Here is a 23,257-nt window from a genome sequence, read left to right as displayed (position 1 = left end):
CCATATATTCTACTGCATACCAGTGTCTCACTGTACACATTCTTATAACAGCAGCTAAAGCAATCTAGCTGGCAAGCAAATACTCACAATATTTAAGGTGGGGGCTAATGGGTACATTAATGAACATTAATCATCTTAAAGTGCATTTTCTCACCATCACACCATAATTAAGTCTAAGACTTGATTAAGTCTTAGACTTAATTATTGCAATCCTCCTACATTGTCTAAGTGTCTGTGTGATTTTATGTCCCTTTTTTCCCCAAACTAAAAAAAAAGCAGCTTTTTCTAACCAACTGATTAGAGAAGTAAAAAACTTTCTCATTTCCTTTTACTAGAGCTGCAACTTACATGTATGTTCATTATTAATTAATCTGTTGATTATTTCAGTTTCAATCAATTAGTCATTTGCCTATAAAAAACAGAAAATGGTAAAAAAAAAAAAAATATTTAAGAATATTTAACTTTTGAGAAACTGGAACCAGAGAATTTCCGCATTACCTTCTGTCGATCAGCCAATCAACCTTTGACTAATGACTAATCATTGCACTTATACTTTTTACACTCCATTTTAATATAGAACTAATATTTTTCTTTGATCTACTCAGTATTTTTGACTTGTCTGATTACATTTGTCAGTTTTGGGGTTCCATAACTTTGCACCTATATGTAGATGAACAAAAAAACCCCTCCATACTTAAAAAAACATGAGGCTTTTTTCTTCTCCAAAAGAATGACACATTTCTTTAATTTCTTACATACATATAACGCTTTCTCTCAAATATCATCAATAAGATTTCCCAACACTTTCCTTGATGCTGAAGGCCACACAATCAAATCTTTTTGGATTCACACTTTGCTTCTGGCAGCTACACCCAAAACTAAAAGTCCCAGTAGAGACACACCTTGGAAATCCTGTAGCCACCCAGCTTTGTATCAACAGTCGTGCTCAGTGCTTCATTATGTGACAAACAATTTCCTTGGGTGCAACGCAGAAGCACAGTCACTGTGGTGTCTAGGCACCCACTTAATCACTGACAAACCCTCATTTAAGGACAAGGGCAGGTCCACCTTTGCCTAATCTAGCACAAGCCTTTGGCCGCTAGCTTCAGAAAAGGAGAATTTGGCTAATATAAAGACATTAAACCTACTTGCCTTGAATGTAGAACTCCTAAACACTGTGCAAATTTCTGATCTCAGATTCTAGAATCTCAGCTTTACTGCCATTTAACTTGATAACAATACATCAGAAACATTTATAGTTATTTTCTTTTTCAGGATTTGTGAGAAGTCAGGCCTCCAGTGTCGGTCTGTTACCATACATTTTCAATGCACATCTCGATTAAGTGTTGCCATGTCGCGGATGGGTTTTGTCTTGTTTGCAGCTGGATTTAAGGAAGACTTGTTCACTAAATAATCCAAGACAAAGGATTAACATTTAAATTCTGCTTTCTCGGTTGGGTTTAGACTTTTGTACCCAAATCAGTCTGTACACTTCCTCTGTGTCATGATCTATACATGTAATATAGCGTGTAAAGAAGGTTAAAACAAATCAATTTGCATTTTATGTTTGTTATTTTTTACCATTTAGGCCTACCAATGATGCTGACAATTTTTTACAAAACTGTTAGATTATCTGCCCCATGTCATTCCCCTCCAACATGATGAATATGACAGTTTGTCTGATATATCATTAACAATAATTGATTAATACTACACTAGTTTGGAAGGACATAAATTAAGAACCATAGACTGGTCAATTTTGAACAAATAACACAAAAAAAACAAATTTAGAGGTTTTGTTCATTATTTATGAGCATCAACATCCACTCATTACTTTTAATGTAAATGTGAAATGTATACCTTGGGATTTAGACTCAAGTTTTTCAGTACACATCTCTGCTAGCTATTTTATTTTTCAACTGCATACATAATTCCCCATTACGGGCTAGTGTGGCAATCAAATTCAAAGTGCATAAATCAGTAGTATTAACTACTATCCCACTTCCTTTACCATCAGCTACTACCGTCATCCATAAGACAAACATTCAAATCCCTTTATGTATAAGGCGATTACACAAACTATAACCACAGTATCTCAGTATTGTCTCTTCAACTAGTGCTTCTCAAAACAGTGAAGTGGGAGAACACTTGATAAGTACATTTATAATGTACTCTTAAGGGAGGATTACTAACAGAGTGCAATTTACTAAGACGCCAAAAGACAGCATCAGTCCTTAGTCTGTGTGACATAACAGGATGCCTTTAGTCCTCCCTGCCCACAATCAGAAGCACCAGCGACCAGATCAAACCTTACATGGGTATAAAAGGTTGGCAGTTACCTCATCAAACATCTCCAAATGTCTAAATTTTAGCTCATTTCTGACCCTGGAGCTGATTGGTCCAGTAAGGCTAAATTGGATTTATCACAGCCAGAAGAAATTCAAATATTTAACAGCTCTAGACTTTTCATTTTAAGGGCAGTCTCACACTGGAACCCGTACAAAAGCAGCAAATCAAAGTACAAAACATGTTAGACGCATAAAAAAAGAAGTACCATTATCAAATAACATCTGATGTGGCCCTAACCATTTAACCATGGCAGTTTAAGGAATACATGTGGGGTAAGCGAAGACATAGGACAACACTAAGGTGCTTAAATTTTACTTTTAAATTAAACAATGAACAGCTTATTACATTTACAAAAGCTTATTGGTAGTACCAGCCAAGACACATGTGGGGGCACATTCAACTGACTCTCCATATGTAAACATGAGGAATTAATCACAAGGAAGAAACACATCTTAACAATATTTACAAGTTAATGCTACACTACAAGTAGGCTATCTATAGATAAAGTGAGTGGGAGTGCATCAATAGTGCACAGAGACTATTTTTGGATAATTTACTGATTGAAATGTCAGATTTAAAGGAATACTTTCACATTTTGGGAAGTAAGCCATCAGAGAAGGGGCCTTTTACATCTTGAAATAACCTATATTATATTGTAATTCATACTGCTGCAGTTATTGCAAATTTCTATGGTTATGTCACTCTCACATAGAATATAGAAATACCATACATAGATTATATAGCTTGTAAACATATAAATTATTAGTTTGATCTTCTCCCTCCTTTCATAGATTTTTTTTCTGTTTTTTTTTTTCTTCAAATACACAATATCCCTGTAGTGAGTCGGTGATTATTTTGCAAAATATTTGTCTGTCTACCTTTTATATAGCTCTTTGCGATCTCTCCGTCACTTCTGCTGACACAACTACATCAATGTGCACATGAGTGTATGAGGTCATCTGAGGACTTTTAGTGACTTTTGGGGCTAGTGCTATCTACTTTAATTGGCAGCACTGGCTGCAGCTTCATATTTAAGTTACTGACATGAGAGTGGGGTCCTTCTTCACATTCTACTCTGGACAAGAAAGTACATTAACACAGATAAGCGTATTTCCCAAAATGTCAAGCTGCTCCTTTAAACTCACAAAGATTTGATTATATTCTTTTACTTCTACTCCAGTAGGTTTACGACAAACAGCTGTGAAAGGTGAACACAGGACCACATTTTTGAGCCGTATTACATACTGCATGTCTCTAACTTTGATCAGCTTCTAAAATCACCATTAAAAGAAACTGCCAGTGATGTAATCTTAAGGAGCCCTTTTAATGATTTGCTCTGTTGTGCCAAGAGTAATCGCTGTCAGTTCTCTTTGAGAGATCTAGGCATTGGGAATATAATGTTTAACATTTCACAATATACATCATAATGAAATGTGCACACTTAGCTATAAAAGCAGGTTTTTTGTGAATATCATAGTCCCTACATTCTTGGCAACTAATTATATAGATTGGACCTAGTTGGGACATGAGCTGTAAGTTAACATTAACGTTAGATTTGTAACCTACAAATATACTGTAGGCCTGAGTACATTAGGTTTTACTAATAAGTCACAGAAAAGTGCGATATTGTCTCAAAGCCAGATCTACAAGGAGGAGCGCCCTTGCTTAATGTAAGCAACAGATGAGAGTCAACATATTACTTTATCTCCTGACTCGGGGAAGCTCAAGCGTTGATTAGCTGAACGCAAATCTGAAGATCTCTCGTCTCTGCTTCATATCACGAGCACACACACACACACACACACATACACACACACACACAGACACTCAGAGTCACAGACAACACACACTGCATTGCATGGCTGACTCTCCACATGTCACAACTTCTCTTACATCCTGACAAATTGACGTAACGTGCCACGAATTATACACTAACCACAATTATAAAAATGAAGACAATTAGAGGAGTACATTTTAAATATCACTAGAGTTAAATGTAAGGTGCAGGATCGATTATAAATGCTGTATAACATTTTCTAACTATAGCGGTTGAGCTAACAGGATTTGGTTACTGGCAATGCCATACATGTATATGCTCGAAGACAAATCAGCATTTGGTTATTGCTGGGTCAGACCAAAACCACTCGCTACATCTTGGCAGAGAACAGCCAAAAATAATTTTCGCTCGTCATAGTGTGGTTCTCACTTGACTGATGACCCCCCCAAATGAGTAAAGATTTTGGAAACTCTTCTTCCCACTTTGTAAAAGATGCTACAATCAATGCATTGTGCAAGGCTCTGGAAAGTAGTGTGTGGTAGTGGAAAGTCCCAAATGGAACCAGAACAGAGTTGTTGAAATTCATGAGGAGAAGCGTAGTGACAACACGTCCTACTGGACACTGAGGTTATCTATTGTATTTAGCAGAGTAAAAAATAAGTATTTCTTATTGTGGTAGGTGTATGTGTGTGTGTTTTTTAGGAGGCCTCCATGCAGCCTTCAGTCAGTTTTTACCCCTCAGTGTGAATGTCACTGAGGAGCATCACTCTCCTGCTGCATTTTAAGTCATCTTAAAAGCTCTAAGAAAAACAAAACAAAACAAAAAAAAGTTGAATGCTACAGAGAATTGTTAGTTGTTGGAGTTCATCCTACCGGCAGAGAACAGGGGAGGCAGCGGGGGTAAGTGAGGGGTGGGAGGCAGTCCCCCCAGGGGAGGGTGCAGCAGGGGGAGAGACAGCTGGGTTCCATGGAGGGGGTGTGGGCTAGAGGCAGCAGCGGGTGTGGTCACAGACGTGGCGGGGAGTGCCGCCACCGGCTGCACTTGACCGGAAGAGTCCACAGCGGGCGAGGCCAGAGGCTGGTCGAGACTGATGGGGTTGCTGACACGGAAGCACTTCTCCCTGTGGGCTTTGAGCATGTTGGAGAAGCGGAAGCGCTGGCCACACACCTCGCAGGGGTACGGCTTCTCCCCAGTGTGGGTGCGGCGGTGGCGCTTCATGTTTGGCCGGCTCGTGAAACTCTTCCCACAGATCTCACAGATGTACGGCTTCTCTCCTGCACCAAAATGGACAGGAAAAGCTGAAATACATGCCTTCTTGATGCATTTCTGAGATTCTAAATAAAATCTGAAGCAGCTGCAATCATTCTTTTTATACAACTGTATTAAAGTGTGTAAGTGTGCTCCCTCATAGTGATGAAGCCACAGTGAATAACTCTGCAGTTGCTCTCAGTTCAGTTTCATAGAGCTTTTAGCTTAGTGTTCTTTTTTCTTTTGGCTCACAACTTCACTGTTTTGATTCACTGTTCTACAGCGTCACATTTGGCTGCAGCAAGCAGATGTTTTCAGCAAAAGGAAAGGTCTCAAAACCCACTATGAGCTACCTGCCCGATATCAAACAACAAATTAGCATCTAGCTGGTGAACACAGTTGAGCAATAGCCCTACTCTTCAGAAGGAGTGCAAGAGGACTCACTCACCAGTGTGTGTTTTCATGTGTTCGTCAAAGTACTGTTTCATGTTGAAGTCCTTTCCACACCACTGGCACATGAACTGCTTGTGTCCGATGTGGATGCTCATGTGGGAACGCAGCTGGTATTTATACTGGAAGCGCTCACTACAGTTCTGAAATGAAACGACACTCAATGAACATTTTAAGTCTTAAGGGTAAGAAATAGTCTAAATAGAACCACAAAAAGAAGCCTTGAAGAGTTTTAGTCAGTTCCTTTTGATTTGAATGCAGTGCTAAATGAAAACAAATCCATACCAGTAAAAATTCAGACATATCAGTCAGTCCTGTAACCAACCTCATTCAAATCTCCACTCTGTGAAACTGATTCTGTAAAACACATTTTGACATCAAACATATTTACTGTGATATATAAACTCTTTCATGGGTGTTAAACATGTAGCTGTTTCCCCCGTTTCCAGTCTTAATGCTAAGCTAAGCTAACGCTCTCTGAACTGTAGCAACTGTACAGTGATATTGAAAGTCTTGTCTAACTATGACCAAGAAAGCAAATATTCCAAAATGTAAACCTATTCTTTTAACACTTTTGGACAGTTAATGTTTATGATTTAGTAATGATAATGATTTTCTGCTTGAATCAGATCATCTTGATCCCTTCCTCATCTGCATTCCTTGACCACAACATAAGTATTTTATAAGCAATGGCCATAAAGAGATTCATTATAAGTAAACCTACATTCCAGACAACCATAATTTCAGAAATTATAGGTTTTTAAGTGGTGAATATCTCAGCTGTAATAAAACTCTCCATGTGAGTGCAGTGGAGAGCAGCAGCATATAAAAGGAAGTCAAACCTCACACTTGAAGGGTTTCTCTCCTGAGTGCTGCAGAGAGTGAACCTTCAGGGACATGCTGCGCTTGAACGACTTCCCGCATGTCTCACAGGTGAAAGGCATGTCCTTCGTGTGGGCTAAACACACACCGACACACACACAGTGCAAGATAAGTTAATGGTGTTCAATACTGAGCTGCTCTTGATCAAACAGCAGCATGAGGACAAACAAGCAAACTACTGCACTAAAATAGCACTTAAAGCACAACACTGAGATGCCTTTTCATTGGCTAATTATGATGCTAACAACAACGGATGTGTGTCATCTAGTAAATAAGACATAGTGAGGATAAACAGGACTCAATATGGAACTGTATACCAGTCCTTCTCTTACTGCTGAAATACAGATGTACACAGAGAGTGAGGCAAGCCCATCTGGCAAATAAGATGCTTATCTCTCAAAAAGTGGAAGAGGAAAGCAACACCCAAAACAAATTCTGCACAACAATCAGTGGGATGTAGAAAAGGAAGCCCGAAGTAACAAAACGGGAACAAAGTGACCGACCACGATGGCTGGTTTCGCTGCCACTCACCGACCATGTGCTTCCTGACGTGTGCCATGGTGTAAAACTTCTTCTCACAGATCTCACAGGAGAACTTTTTCTCAGCGTAGCCATGGACGATCTTGTTATGCTCGTGTAACGACCACAGCTTTTTGAAGGCCTTGCCACATGTTACACACTAGGAGATAAAAAAGACGTATTAAGAAGATCGTTACCTGTGAGGATCTTTACAAAAACAATCCAGGTGTGAGCTTATACAGATACTTGAGCGTGCGCTGTACCAAAAAAGCAATTAGAGTCAGTACATTAAAGCAGCAAATGATCTTCAAACCCGCAGCAGGAGCCCAGCTGCTTAATACAGAGCGGGCAACAGTGGAGATACTGAGACACACCAGCATCTATTATTACTGAGCGCCATTTGACTGAAGCACTGGCTACTGACCGTCTACTATCAGTGTTAATTTATTTGCATGACCTTTTCTCAAACCACTGATAGTAGCTGTTCCTTTGAAATCAACAGATTTTCCAAATGCTGGTCAGAATTTTAAAAAATGTTTAAACCATACCTGGATGCTCTTCTCACAGTCGGTCTGCTGGTGCAGCAGCAGCTCGCTCTCCAGCAGGAAGCGTTTCCCACAGTTATTGCAGATCTGCATGCGGTTGTGAGTGACGTTCATGTGTTTTTCCAGGTACCAGCGGTTGTTGAAGACGCGGGGGCATTTCTTACATGGGAAATGTTGCTTCTCCTCCAGCCTCACTTTCTGGCCTAGGCCCTCTGAGTCCAGCGTCCTCTTCCCGCCCTCCCGCTGGTTGGCCAGCGTGGCCTCTGTGAGCGTCTGCCGCATGGATGCAGTCGTACCTGCTATGGCAAAGGCTCTGGTGCCCCTGCGAGGTCGATCCATTACTGCTGGCTGCTCCAAGCCTGGAATGTTAAGGGTGTTCTCCTCCTCTTCCTCGTCTTCCTCATCATCTTCCTCCTCACTGCTCTGCCCCAGTATGTCCCCCCTCCTCAGGTCATCGTCATCTTCATCTGCAACTGTGTCGTCATTCTCCGCCTCATTCTCCTCTTCGTCTTCCGAGTCTCTCTCATTGTCATGGCAACGACCAAAAATGGTGGTTGGCTCTGTGGTGGTTGCCGATTTGCCCTCTGATCCCTTTGACACGTTGAGGGTCTGGTTGTTGAGGTTGACTTCAACAATGATCTGGTTTCTGTTGAAGGAGGCGTGGCCATCAGTGGTCTTTGACTCTTCTCCATTGCTCTCAACTTTGCACAAAGCAGCCACTCCTGTGGTAGCCCCCCCTGCTGGCCCATCCTCCTTCTGGTAATACTGCTTCTGCTGGGAGGCTACCTTCCCTGTCTCCTCCACTCTAACAGAGAATGGGCTGCTGCCTTCCCTCTTGTACACCCTCCCCAGCTCTGACTCCTGTTTGATCTCTGGGTAAAGCTGACTGGGTGGCATCACTACAGCAGCTGGGTCAACACCACCAAGACCTTCCTGATTGGCCATATCTGCACAGGTGGTTCTCAGCGAGTGGCTGCTGATGAGGTCGCGACAGGAAGCTGCGATGTCGCTCATCTGAAGCAGGGTAGCGGCGTTGAGCACGTCGCGGACCGTCTGGCTGCTGACCAGAAGTTTAGAGGTGTAAATGAAGTTGAGGATTTGCTGCAGGCCCTGTGAGGTCAAAGCATCCAGCGAAAGGTCCACCCGCCGCAGCTGTTTGCTTTGGGCGAAAAGAGAGTGGAAGAAAGGACTGTAGGCTGCCAGCACACCCTTGTGGGCCGGGAAGGTGCTGTGCTGACGCACCAGTACGATGTCGACGTCGCACAGGTCAGGCTGGAAGAGGCGCTGCTCATTCAGCCTGTCCATCAAACAAGTGAAGTGCAGAGCCACATCCTCCACCAGAGAGAACTCAGCAGAGGGAAAGTCTGTGGTCTTCTCCACTATGAGCTGGAGGGACAAAGACCAGGAAAAACATTTACAATAGAAAAGACTTTATAAATAATATGATCATTATTTGTAAAGTAAACTTTTCTCATCATTACTACACACCACATTATTCTGTTTGGCATCATCATTTTCTATCACGAAACTTTTTCTTTATTTCACAAAACAGTCTTAACAGTGTTAAAACATAATAAGTTAGTATGGTGGTATGATAAGGAACTTTCACATGACTTTACAACAAGATCCGCCACTGCTTCAGAAGACACTGAGTAATCACCATTGATGGTGCACTTCACAGAGTCCCACCACAGGACATGTCTACCCCCTCTGACCACATACTGTACCTCAAGGGGGTATGAGTATTACCACCACCACCATTGCCCCACAAGCTCCAGAATATCTGCTACAAGGGCCTTGTGGTGAGATTGTTTTACTCAGTAAGTCAGTTGCAGCATTAATGGAGAATTGAGAGGTGACATTTCATAAACCCTCCTTTAGAAAGACACTTTCTCTTTTTAAAACTCTTAAAACTCAAGATAAGGCTGTGTAACTAACTTAGCCAATAAGTGAAACATTAAAATAAAATAAAAAAAAAATTAAAAAACAATCTCAACAACTTCTACTTCACGACCTAGATAGATAGATAGATAGATACTTTATTGATGCCGAGGGAAATTCAAGACATTCAACCTCCTTGAGGCTTTCAACTCTAAATTCATTTGCAGCTGGGGCTCCGTGTATTTTTTCACATTTTGTTTTCAGCCAAATGTTCATGTAATGTAATGATTTGACTCGCATGACACTGTTATTATTTTGTAATACCATGCAGTTATTATGCGGTTATTAAGTCGCAGACTGCATGCGTGCTGCACGATACGAGTCACAGAAAAATCAAAAGGTGTAACACTCAGTGCTCTGTGCAAGGTCCTCAACTTCCCAAGGTGGGTTTATTTTAGCACAGGAAGGGCAGGGTTTCGATCCAGACGGGATGTGAGTGGGGACAGAGGAGCAAACAGAGCAAACACACACACTCACACACATATGCACGGGATGTGCAACCATGCACAAAAAAACACAAATGCACACACATCCACACACACACACACAACGCAAACACAAACACAGCGTCTGGTCTGTGCAAGGACCGACTGGTCGAAGCATTGTTATTCAGTGCCTTCACCCTCCCATTAGCCAGCTCTCTCAGCACACCCACTCACTACGCTGTCCCTGAGGACGAGAATTATGCACAAGACAAAACATGTCGGGAGAAATAATTAGGGAAACCATGCTGAATAAATACTAACTAGCCCTCCAAACAATTAATGGAATTTATCATTCTAGGCATCTCTTAAAGGCAGAATAGGACAAGTAAAGATATGCGCCTTGTTTTGGCCAACATTTTGCTGGAGATGATGTAGCCGTGAGTCTTAATTACATCTCTACATCTATTATTTTCCAGTATTCACAGATCCATGTGCAGGAGAAGAAATGGGACACAGACAATACAGAAAAAAGCCATTATTAATTCATTTTAGGACAATACTCATTACGGTATTTATGTAACACGCTGTACTAAAAACATCGTTCATTGTTCTTTACATTGACAATACTTCTTTGCCTTTCCCTATTGCTCAATATATTTTGTCTTTAAGATCAATGGAAATGACTTTTCATTGTTGAGGTGGGAAAATGGATTTGTATTTAGGCCTAACCTTGAAAATCTGGCCTGTTTGAAGAATTCAATTATGGAGTGTTAGATTTATTCATAGTTTTGAGCTGCTAAATTGGACTCCAAGCCAGAGTAGAGTGGAGATCGGGTTATCTCTCTCCGTGCAAGGCTACAGAAATCACCCAAGGACAAACGCTGCAGCCTTAATCAGATCAAGTATAAGTTGCAGACTGGAAGTTACGCTCCTTTAGCGATAACAATCAGCTTCTTCTTCTTCTTCTTCTTATTCTGGGATTCCAAGAGGACAACATAGTCAGAAATTAAATCCTGGTGAAAATCAACATATTCAAAACATCAACACATGTGGGTCAAAATAAAGGAGCCTACAACAATTTTAAAGGAAAATTGTACTTTAAGTTGCAGATTTAGTTAACATTGCTTTGGACAAAACAACCCAGCGATCAGTTGAAGCATATCTGACAGATGTTAGCTGGATGCTGGCTTAAACTTAACAGAATTTGTGCCTCTTAAAGTTAACTACTTAAATATTAATCTAGCAATTAAAATTGGAGGCAAAAAACCCAACCAGAAACTACTTACTTACATTCTCTGATTGGCTGCAGTTGTGTTAAACTGAAACACAAACTATACCAAAACAAAATATTTTTGTTAGCATTTCTCTGTAAAATACAAATAAACTTGTTTCTCTACAAAACATAATTTAGGTGCTGGCAAAACATCTTTTTAGTTGCTGAAAATGTTTTATCATTTGCTCAAAACTTTCTGCAAACAACACGTCCAAATAAGGACACTGTGAAAGTTAATGTGTACACTGCTGATTAAGGACTTCCAATCAATTGCATTATTTTCATCTCAACAGATGCTTTAGAATGATTGTCCAATAGCAAACAGTTATATTTACCGTACAGCTGTCACAATGCACAACAAAGACAAAGCCATCTTGTCATTGCACACTGTCGCCAAACAAATTGAGGAAGTACTTCGCATTTAAAAACCGCATCTGACTCCCTCCATCTTTCTCTGTCATTATCTCTCTCCCTTTTCGCTCCGCATCACCCCTTTCCTCGGAAATGTCAGGGAGAGAGCTTGTTTGCTGTCATTAGAGGGAGCGCCACCTTTAACCAGCTTCTCAGTCAGATGTCTCCCTATACATTATTCATATCTGGTCTGACCCGTGGCAAACGCACAGTGAGGGGGGATTACTGATGCACCCAACAAGATGTGTCATTTAAATGGGCTTCAATCAAACCTCTGTACATCCTTTTCACACTCATCTGCTGAACACAACATGTGAGGGGATCATCTTGCCCTGTGGAAGCCTCAGAGAGCCCGTTTCACAGGGCCACTCTCAAGGTTGCCGTGCTTCACTTCAATAACAATCCTATTTATTTTACTGTGTCCTCTGCATGTTACAGAAAAAGGACAGTTCTGCTTACAGACACATTAAAAACAGCAGTTATGCTGTAAAATCATCTTCACTCTGTACTGTCTTCACACAAAAACTGTTGACACTGAAAGGTCAGAATTGTTTAAATCACTTGCCGAGTAGCTGTTTCAGAGCTTTTGCTCACATGAATTGATCCTCGGAAGGGCTTTAAAAGAGAGATTTTGACTTTGGGAAGCTCTTCTACAAAGTCTGTTTAGCTGTTCTGGAGCTTTCAAGCATTTGACACAGTCTTCAACAGCAGAAGTAACCACTGATCCACCACCCTGATGATGTCCTTTTTCAGTGCTATTTTTCCTGCTTAAATTACATTAATTGGCCTGATGAATGTGCTCTAATTAAATGTCAAATTTACCAACTCTGAAAGGTCACAACTGACACAAAACCAAATCTAGCCATCCATTGTTTAACTGGTCCAATTACTCACACATCAAATTCGTCCAGCTTTGAAGGGCCGATGCATTTAAGGACCATTTTCCTGATTGTCCTGGTGACTTTAATGCTTTAGTTAGAATTCAGAGTTTCAAACTTTGAAACTCTTTCACCGCTAATCAAGTTTTGATGAAGCTGTGATGGATGACGCACATGATCACAGCTCGGCCCAAAGAGGAGCCTTCATCACTTGTGAGGAAAATAATTAAATTTAACTAATTGTTGTTGTTGTTTTGGCTATCTTCAATCACAGTCACACTCACTGGTCAATGTGTCAATCCTAGATTAGCATTATAAAAAAGAAAAAAAATTTTGTGGATTTTGTGAGTAACTGGTGAATCCTGCACTTGGCAGAGGCCCGACTCCTGGACGTGAGCCAAACTGAATTGAAATCCCTCTTTCTAAATTGACTTTCACTGGTGAGAATGACCTTTCTTTCCCACACCTTCACACTGGTAGATTTACTACTCTGTAAAAGCTTGCATCTCCGTCACTGTGGAGCTCAACTTCAGACTGGGAATGTTTTAAAAGTTCCCTTGTCTGCTCGCTGTAATGTAGTTGAGGCTTATCAGTAAAAACGGCCACCTGTCAGGGCCGCACGTGTAAATCTTACAGTAAAACTGAACGTCCATCCTTTTCAGCGTTTTCTCTCGTGTTAAAGTAAAGCTGTTACTCCACTTAAATGTTATTCTGTTAATATTTTGTCCACACCATGTTTGACAGCAGATTTAAGAGCAGGGAAGTAAAGCACATCTACCTGCCAGTGAACAGACTGAGCCATTAGCAGGGGCCAATGTCAGAGCACAGCACAGAGTCAGGACGCATCAATAGTGCGAGGGAGGGCGGGTTGTATTCAGACAGGAGGGAGTCCCAGGAGGAAGACACTGCAGGGGGGTTAAAGCTTTTTCGCCCATAGACTACTCAGACTGAGCTCCTCTTTCATCACCTCCTTTATCTTTTTAAAGTGACAAAAGTCTGTCTAAGGCATACACAGTAAGCTATTATACCAAATTACTTGAAGGCTCTGCATTGTTAAATTTGAGGGAAGTGGCTCATATTCATACAAACATCTGGAAAGTGGGACCAAGTAGGAATAATTCAATATCATCGTATGTCAATTTTATGTGAAATCATTATCCCATTTGATTATGTTATTGCTGTAGAAATTAATGATACAATCTGCCTTCAAAAAAGTTATAAGTTACTAAACTTTTTCTTTTTTTATTTCCTCTGGGAAGCCAACAGGAAGCAGAACACAGACAGACAGAGTGTGATAGGTTCAAGGGCCAAGGGTACAGCTGTTTCACATCAGTCCTGATTCCCACTCCACCATTCACAATGCATCACTGTCTCTCTGACAATCCCATTTCTACTGTCTAGGCAGCATCTCCACCTTTTCTACATACTCACTAAACTGACTCATATGTATCCCATATCGGTGTCTTTGCTCCAAGCTTTAACTCTAATCTGACACATTTTCTTGCCATCTCATGTATTTCTTCACGTATTTCAAACCTCAACCCCAAACTAGAGGTGATTATCTTTTCTACAGAAAATCAGTTGGTTGTTTATCTGGTTAAAAATATCAATGATTTTGTCTACCAGAGGTTGGAAAGTTTTCAAAAACAAATCATTAAATAAATAAAATAATGCCTGCCACGATTTCCACAGAGCGCAAAGACAACCAAAAAGCCAAACCTATTCAGCATGTTTCATCACACCAAAACACCATTACAATCACTGTATTACAGAACAGCTCTGATCTCAACACGAATCCACACAGCACTGCAATGTACGTCTCTCAACTCATTCAAGCTACAAAATTAAGTGAATCTACATGAATGAATTTAATAAATTCAACGCGCAGCCACGTGTCAAACTGACGCAGATGACACTCTACTGTGAAGACACACTACCTGGAAATGACCACCGGGAACAAAAACAGATCCGCCGACCATCATCCACAGTCATGAAGACAGCAATCCCATGAGCTCATGCCTTTGCCCTCTTGTCACCCAGAGGGGAGGAGGGGGGGCTGTTCGAGGGCTCTGCCACTTCCACCCACGGAGTGCTTCAACCTACAGTGAAGAGCACACTCAACAGCCCTCCTCACAGCAGGGCCTCCCGCTGAGGGGCCCGGTGCAGGGCTCAACATGACTGACACCCGGAGGAAGGAGAGTGGGCACCGTGTCAGACCTCATCTCACTCAGTGGCATGGGGATGGTAGGAAAGCTGTGCCACCCCCTCCACACACACGCACACACACACAGATCCCTGAGTCATCATCAGCGCAGATGAGAGCAAAGCATGACAGGCCCGAATACAAACTCTCCACAAAGAGATCACCCAGTTACAATGGCAAGTTTTGGCCTCACAGTAACGTCAGAGAGCTTTTACGTGGTGGGAAATGGATCAGGTCACACGTAAACATAACCAAACGGAACGGGACAAGGGCATGTCATTTCTGGCAGAGTCCAATCAGACAGCCATTAAAAAATCATCAGGGTAATGACTGACACTGTGTCCTCTGTGTGCTCACCAGAGCTTCCCTGCTGCTGATGCCAAACGACAGACAGGTTCAGTCCCAGAGAAGCTGGACCAGAGAAGTGAGTGAGAATGGTGGCATGGCTTAATCCCTTTGAGCGTTATCTGTTCTAGAATACATGCTGAGCAAGACTGGCATGGATGGGAAGCAGTCTGCCAAGCTGTCTCCCTGCTTTCAGCATTTGTGTCTAGTCATGGGTGGATTACTTACAACACTGGGTGTAAGCCCAGGGGCCCGAGGCTTCACAGGGCCCTGGGGCCAAAGCCTCCATTTAGTGAAGTGAATGTCAGCATTATGTGTTGGAGATGCAAATCAAATGAGGACAAAGAGATGCAAAACGGCCACACAGATTGTGTAAAATGACGACAAAAAGAGGTGACATGAAAGAAAAATAATTTAAAAAAAACAACCAAAACTCCCCACAATCTTTCAGTCTGGGTGTCTTGCACCTATCTAGCAAGGATGAGGGGCCTTGTGCATGTCTGTACCCACGGGCCCCTTGTCTCATAATCCGTCCATGTGTCTAGTGGAAGATTTCTCCTCTGTCTACAGTCTGCACTGCCTCCTCTCCTCTCTAAATCCAATCAGCACAGAGACCCAGCACTGACCTTGAGGTAGAAGAAGCATATACAGTAACAGATGCACTGGCACATCCACCCACGTTTACAACCTTGAACACATGTGCATGCACACCTCCACCGTAATCATGCATCATGCAAAATTTTGATGCATGTGGTGACAATGCCGATGCATGCAGAGAGATGAAACAACAGGATCTAAATGCGCCTGGACTCACACTGTCCCGTTATTAAACACGATGCTCTTACAAAGACAAGCCAGGCTGGTAATAGCGCAAGTGACGAGGTCTCACTTTAAACAAGCCCTGCAGTGATCATTACAGCACTATGAAAAAGCATGCTAATAAAAATCAATATTCAGAGAATAAAGGGGGGGAGCCACGGGCAGGTGGCAGCACGCTCACTGCTGAGGTCACACACATCACATGCACAGCCACATTAAAGAGGAGTTTAATGCTCACTTGAATGGCACTGTTTATCGGATAATAATGGTATTAAGACAGATAGTTACACCTTGTGGTATTAGGCTATGGGATTATACTGTATAATCCAGTAAATTAGCAGTGTACGTGATGCAAAAGGGAGGAAAGTTAACCCTCATAAATATCAAAAAGCTCTATTGCAAGAGATAACTCTTCATGCCTGGTTTAAAATGCTATAATTACAGTGTGCTTGCAAGAGATTTTATGTTGAAGGGAAACTCAGAGCATCCTGTTAATCGATCAGTTGATCTACAGAAAATTCATCTGCAGTCACTTATTATATAAATCATCAATATAAATCATTTTAAGCAAAAGAAATCCTCAAACTGTCTCTGATTCCAGTTTCTCTAATGTGAGGATTTTCTTCATTTCTTTATTTTATGTGAAGTTAATATGCATGGGTTTTGGGCAGTTGGTCAGACAAAACAAGGCGTCTAAGGGTGTCACCTTGGTGAACATTTTACACAGCAAATCTAGAAATATTAACTTTCCATTTTTCAATGTTGCGGTCTCTGTCAACTAGGAAAATATCGCACTCCTTGGCTCCACTAAGGCTCCACTAAGATTATCAGCTTGACTGTCTTCATTTAGATGCTTGGCAGGTTTTAAGAACTTTTTGGCTGAAAAGACCTGACATTGGCACTGAGGACACAGGACAGTGAAGTCATTATAACTTGACTTCTGCCACACTGAATTTGACCTTTATTTATGTATTTATTTTTTTCATAAGTTCTCATTACGTGGTAGCACTTAACTTTAGGGAGCACATGTTCGGCATTAACTAGTAGCTTATTAGTAAAAACATGCTGCCGCTTCATGAGTTATTATAAAATACTTATTAATACCTTATTCTGCATGACCATAAACTACAACTACCAGGCCACTAACTATAATTCCTCCCCCATTAACCCTCTAATTACTGCCTATTAATAGTAATACATAAATCACAATCTTAAAATGCTCTGTTCATAATGGGCCTCATAAGGTGGTAACACCATCAGAATATGCGAATAGCGAGGACTCACTCATAACTAATTCACTAGCAGTTTGAATTGGGTTATTAAGTGTCAAAGTAAAAATGAATTGAGCAAGACCTCACATTAGCATGGGAGCACATTCTGGGTTAGAAAGACTTAACTCAGCGTTATTTGGACGCTATTAACTCTTGTACTTCTGTGTTTTGTCACACAGGAACATACCTTAATGAAGTGTTCTAAAGGGAGAATGACTATACTGGTAGTACTACATACTCACCTTGTATCAACAGGCAGTAACTGAGATGTTACTGAGAGAAAAGTTTTTGTTAACGGTCTGGTCGTTGTAGAATATGGTCATGTAGAATAAGTGCAAAATAAAGAGTCAATATGCTGCTATTACGCATGGTAATGAACAACTAGTAAATGGTGAATGTGTGCTCTAAGTGTTACCCATTATCCAAATGCAATGCTAAATCACAAGAGCATCCCTTTAATCCATACAATAACTTCCAGATTCATCAATAATCAAAACAATTTTAAGTGACTTACTGATAAAAAAGAACTCTCTACGACTTGGTTCATCAAGCCGAAGCGCCTCAACACTTGAGGACTGAAGGAGATTTCAGGTAAAATGCACTGCAGAACCATTTCAGATACAGCAGAAGGCAAGTCCCAAATTACTTTAAAAATGTGCTGCTGGTTGTTCAGTTTTCTCTTTCTGATACTTTAGCTAATTATTTTATTCCCCTCAGCCTATTAAAACGTTTAACTTTCTTAACCACAGCATTCACTGCTGGCTGCAATTAATAACGACAATATTATCAGCATTAGTGCTCCTCTAATCCCAGACATCCAATCTCCCCTCCACACTGTAGGCTTTTCCCTGTCCTAATCTAGCGGCTCGGACTTGCCCCAGCCCTGCCCTGGTGGAGCTCCACCAGCTTTCACCATTGGATTTAAATATATTTCCATCTATATGTTAATGCAACCACAGGTGACAAGCCAATCTACAACTGATACGCGTTTACTTGAGCATGAAATTGGGATGCACAAACAAAAATAAGGATGAGAGCAGCGTGAGCAGCATCTCGGTGACGTAGACTACAGTACATTAAAATTTGACAGCGTGAGCAGGATTGCCTCTGCTGCATGATTTGCAAAGTCCTTTTATCGGCTTGTCCTTTGAACAAATTGGACAACAGTGTGGGATTTTTTTTCAGTTTCATAAAGCTGCGCACAGTGTGTGTGTGTGTGTGTGTCTGTGTGTGTGTGCAGCCCCGTCAGAAGTGATGTGTGAAAGAAGACATCAACCGACAGTCGTCTGGAGTTGAGATGACTCTGACAAGCGGTTGGATAATCAAAGGAGCTGCCTGAGGTGGGTGTTGTAGGGGTGCGGTGGAGGCAGCGACGAGGTTAGAGCGTCCGCACTGAAGCTCTGCCAGGAAGTTTGTGTCTGGGCCAATGAGCTGGGAGAGGAAGCGCTGAGTCAGGAAGCCTGGCCAAGAGAGTGGCCTGTGGTGCTGGCATCTCCTCCTCACACACACGTTACAGCGCTTCACACACCACCGCTCTGCTGGAGTCATAACACACCGTTTCCAGGCCAGCGCCGTAGACGCTGCGTGCACAATGAGGGCACACACACTCGCCGGCTGTGCATGCATTCATCAGTAAACACAGAGCTGTGATGCCAAATACCTGTGACACAATAAGGTGCGGAAGCTTGTGCAAACAGAGATATTTTCTGTGTGTAAAATGCAACAAGTCAATCAAAAATGAAGCCAGCGGAGGGACTAAAGCTTGTCTACGCATGTGACATAAAGAGTGAAAGATGCACCTGTGACACGATCCACCAGAGACAAAAGATTGTTCTGATGTGGAGCAGCGAGCAGATGCAGACATACCTGGGGGCTAATTACATGGGACGAAACTGTGATATCTTCATTATCTCTTTCATTGCATGACACACCACAAGAAGATGCTAACACAAGACTCTAAACAGCTCCTTATCAGAGGAATCTCTCTGGTGTGGCGATGCTCTTTGTGTGTGTGTGGGGAGGCAGTTGATATGTTTGATGAGAAGGTCAGAGAGGACGGAAAGGAAAAAAGAGGTAGAGGAGGAGCGAGCATCGGCTTTCTATAGCCACAACCAATCAATGGAGGACAGAGGAATGGTGAATATGAGCTTAAAGGAATAGTCCAATGTGTCAAATTGTTTTCTGGTGGAGAGTAAGACAGGAAGTCACCACTCTCATGACTGTGCATTACATATGAGTCTCCTGCCAGTAGCTGGTGGCCTCATCCTAACACAAAGACAAGCTAGTTTGTCAAAGGATAAAAAAAAATACATCTACCAGCACCCCAGTCTGTTTTAGGAATGTTTTTTTATGACAGAACATCTCTTGGCTGAGAGCAGTAACTTCCTGGAGCTGCAAATTGTTGTTTTTGTACATTTATGCTTTCATTACAGATAAAATATGAACATACAAAGTGTTTTTTTTAATGAACTTTAGAGATGTTGATAGACGTGTTGCTACCTTGAAATAATGGAGTTTCCCAGAATGTTGAACTATTCCTTTATAGGTAAAGAACTAATATTGAATAATTACTTGATTAGTCTAAGGTGAAATATTTTTAACACTGTGATGGAAAAGGAGTACATTTTTCAGTGTTTTCTTGTAACATTCATACAACTCTCAGACAAGCATCTAAAAAAATGGCTGTCATTACTCTTTAAACCAAAATATTAAGCTACGTGCATGATTAACTATGTGTATGATTAAACGTGACGCAAAGATTTGTTGATTAGATCGAGGATCTCGGCTTTTAGGCTCCTCCTAAGTCTCTCTCTCTCTCTTTGGCATGAGTTCAGCTAAAATCGAAGAATATTTAAGACGGAGCACCTTTTTAAAAAACTCTCTTAATATCTCTAAACGCCTCACTATGAAAGATTAATAGAAATTCTCATATCAAGCTGTACAAAAAGAAAAAGCAGCACAGCCTCTTTGATAACAAGGTTCAAAGTCATTTTTTAGAAAAAGTGCCACAGGGGCTAAATTAGAGTAACTGTTTTCTCCAGATGAAATGACACCAAGGCTGGCTGGCACTGCTGAGAAACAATAAAAACATGGATTTATTCTAAGAGTAAAAACAAACAAACAAAGAAACCAACCACACTTACCTCACACAAACTTGTGCCATTTTAACCATTAAGAACAAAAGAAACCTTACATAAGCCCCATGATTGTGACCTTGCTCTCTGCAGCCTTGTCCACTGTTCTTAATCTCAAGAGCATAAATTAGCAGCACCTACAGTATGGTCTGAGTTTCCAAGGAAAGCGGCCTCCTACCAGGGGCCAAAGATGTCTGCTGGAGTTTGTTGCCGGGGCTCGGGAATGGCTGCACTTGTCACAAGGACTAAAGACAGCTTCCTCGCTCAGCACCCAGAGACAGTGAAGCCTCAAAGTCAAGGGTGGGCAGGAATGCCCTGAATAGGCGGTTACGTAAAACTCACAGCACCCTGTGAGGATAGAGAAGGAGCTACTCAAGACAGTGTTCTCTGAAATTAAACACCATCGGGCAGCCCAAAGTGTACAGTATAAACATTGTAACTGTGCACGGAAATGAGGCAGATACGCATTTTTTAAGAAAATCCAACACATTTAGAGGAAAAAAAAAATATTTTCGTTGGATAAGGATGTGAGACAGTGGGCCTCTGGGCACAGACATAAGAAAGGCCTGCAAAGCCACAGATTGAAAGAGACACAAAGCAACTACAAATGAAGTAATAGATGCGATCACATTTTTGGTGGTCGCTTTTGTGTCTCTTTGTGTTCGTCTTAAACCTCTTTACAGTCATCTGACACCTCTGCGGTTATTTTGTGACTCTTGGTAATTGTTTTGCACCTGTTTTTAGTCATTTTGCACGTCTCTGTAATTGTTTTCCATTTTTATTTGTCTTAGGTCTCTTTGTGGTCATTCATTGTCTCTTTGCAATTGTTTTACTGACTTTTCAATTATAAATGTGAACTGTAAAATGTCATTTTATACCAAGGCTCTGGCCTAAAGGCACACTGACCCCTGGGCTCGGCCCAGCAGGCCTGACGAGGACAGTTCAGGTGAGGCTATTGATCAAAACAAAATTTGCAGGAACAAATCTGCTTTTGATATCAACAAAGTAATGGCATAAATTATCTGGGGCATGTCAGTCACAAGATACAGGACCTCATTGCATTCACTAAGCACACAACACCATGTTTACTGCAGCTTGCTCTCATGTGCTCACAAAAAAAAAGCAAATAGGAAAAAAGGCAAGAAAAACACAGCAATACCAAAAAGCTCTCCCGCCCTCTTTGCTCCCACCAGAAGCCACCCAGCGAGCACCAGGGTTAACCCTGCTGACCTGACCCAGATATTAACCCAAGCCTCCAGATGTGAACACGCGCTGGGATTACTCCACCACTGCATCAAGCTCCACATGCTTTCCTAATGAGGCATCCTAAAATGACCCTGGAGACAGAGCCGACTGTCTGCCTCACGATGTGCCTCTGTTCCCATAACTCTATTAGCCCGTCTGTGCAGAATCATCTTCATATCTGGGGAACAGAAACATCATGGATTTTCGGCCACAGACAGAAATCAGTCAATAGAGTAAAGAAACTGACCTCATAAAATCAAACATTATCCAAAAAATTCAACACTGAAGCCTTTTCTGATTTGAATATCAAGAAGTATTTGCATTTAGTTGCCATAAGACACCTCATACAAAGCTGAATTTTCACAGCTTCACAGGCACCTCTGTCACCTGCAACCAAGTGAAGTTAATAAGACATGAAGAGGGACATCTGCTCTTCTACGAGACCACAGCACACAGAAGCTCACATGTGTGCATGCATGTCAAAGCCCGACAAACTTGCCCTGCACTGGCTGCTGGAGGAACAGGGGGGCAGTTCATACTTTCACTTATCCTCTCTACATTTGCACCAGTCGCGACCTGAGCCTTTCGCAGAAGCGCCCTGATATGAAAGAATTTAACTCCTTCTCTGCATCAATGTAGCTATTGTAGCCATCGCATTCTTCCAGCAGCTTCAATTTCCAACTTGTGCAATGACGGCAAGTTACAAACTTCACCCGCAAAGGACACAAAGCACGAAATACGCGTATGACAGCCAGTGGTACAAACACATAACGAGGCATAAGTGTGGTAAGTTTGATCGGCCTGCTAAGTAGCTCAAATTTGCAAGAGATCAAACAGGGGCAAGAAAAAAAAATAAACAAAAATGCAGCGCTCCTCTGTAGCCTACCATTTTGATCCAGCGTTTCGAGGCTCGAAGGAGTCCCAGAATAACTCCTCTCGCACCAGTTCTCCCTTCGCCATGAAAATGACCGTTGAATTGTCACATTTCCTCAGTTTTTGCCTTATCCTCAATCTTTTTCCCCCCCGTGCTGCTGTAGCATTCAGACAGACAAAAATGCAGAGGCTGCTTTTGCAGAAGGAATTGGTGATTGGAGCTCGGGGATCATATGGGCTTTTTGTCAGACGGTTTTAAAGGGACACGGTACTGTTTAACGTGGAGTTGCGAGACAGGCGCATTTCTTTGTACTGGACTTGGTTTCTCTTTTATTTATTTATTTATTTATTTTGGCGTGAGCAGGAGGACTGGGAAGGACATTCGGCCATATGGCGCAAACCTGGATGCGCTTCCTCTCACTGTGCGCTCCTGCGACCGCGTGACGTCAAACGGGCGGACAGATGCGGAGGTCAGGGAGTTCATTCATTTCCCGTATTGTAGAAGTTAGTGTAACTTCATTTACACGATACTGATACTGCATACGGCCAATACAAATACCAAATGTGGGCCCCACTCGCTGTGGTCCAACCTGTGGCGATTCTGTGGGGCGTTTTAATTTTTTGTATTTTGATGAACTGTAATTTTCAGTAAGATATGCACTATATAA

At 41.7% G+C, this 23,257-nt stretch overlaps 1 protein-coding gene across 1 annotated transcript; it reads right to left on the bottom strand.

Moving 5' to 3' along the window:
- Positions 1 to 1,570: 1,570 nt before the first annotated feature.
- zbtb47b (zinc finger and BTB domain containing 47b) lies at positions 1,571 to 22,842 on the bottom strand. Its single transcript, XM_046371178.1, has 6 exons — positions 22,603 to 22,842; positions 7,775 to 9,157; positions 7,239 to 7,386; positions 6,668 to 6,783; positions 5,824 to 5,968; positions 1,571 to 5,401 (listed from the first exon to the last, which is right to left on the bottom strand). Exons 1-6 carry the CDS (start codon positions 22,603 to 22,605, stop codon positions 4,977 to 4,979), a joined length of 2,220 nt encoding a protein of 739 aa, XP_046227134.1. The 5' UTR covers positions 22,606 to 22,842; the 3' UTR covers positions 1,571 to 4,976.
- Between the last annotated feature and the right edge of the window lie 415 nt (positions 22,843 to 23,257).

The sequence above is a fragment of the Scatophagus argus genome, chromosome 18 (genome assembly GCF_020382885.2).
Source record: "Scatophagus argus isolate fScaArg1 chromosome 18, fScaArg1.pri, whole genome shotgun sequence".
Classification (NCBI taxonomy): Eukaryota; Metazoa; Chordata; class Actinopteri; family Scatophagidae; genus Scatophagus; species Scatophagus argus.
This window is presented reverse-complemented; position numbering and strand designations above follow the sequence as displayed.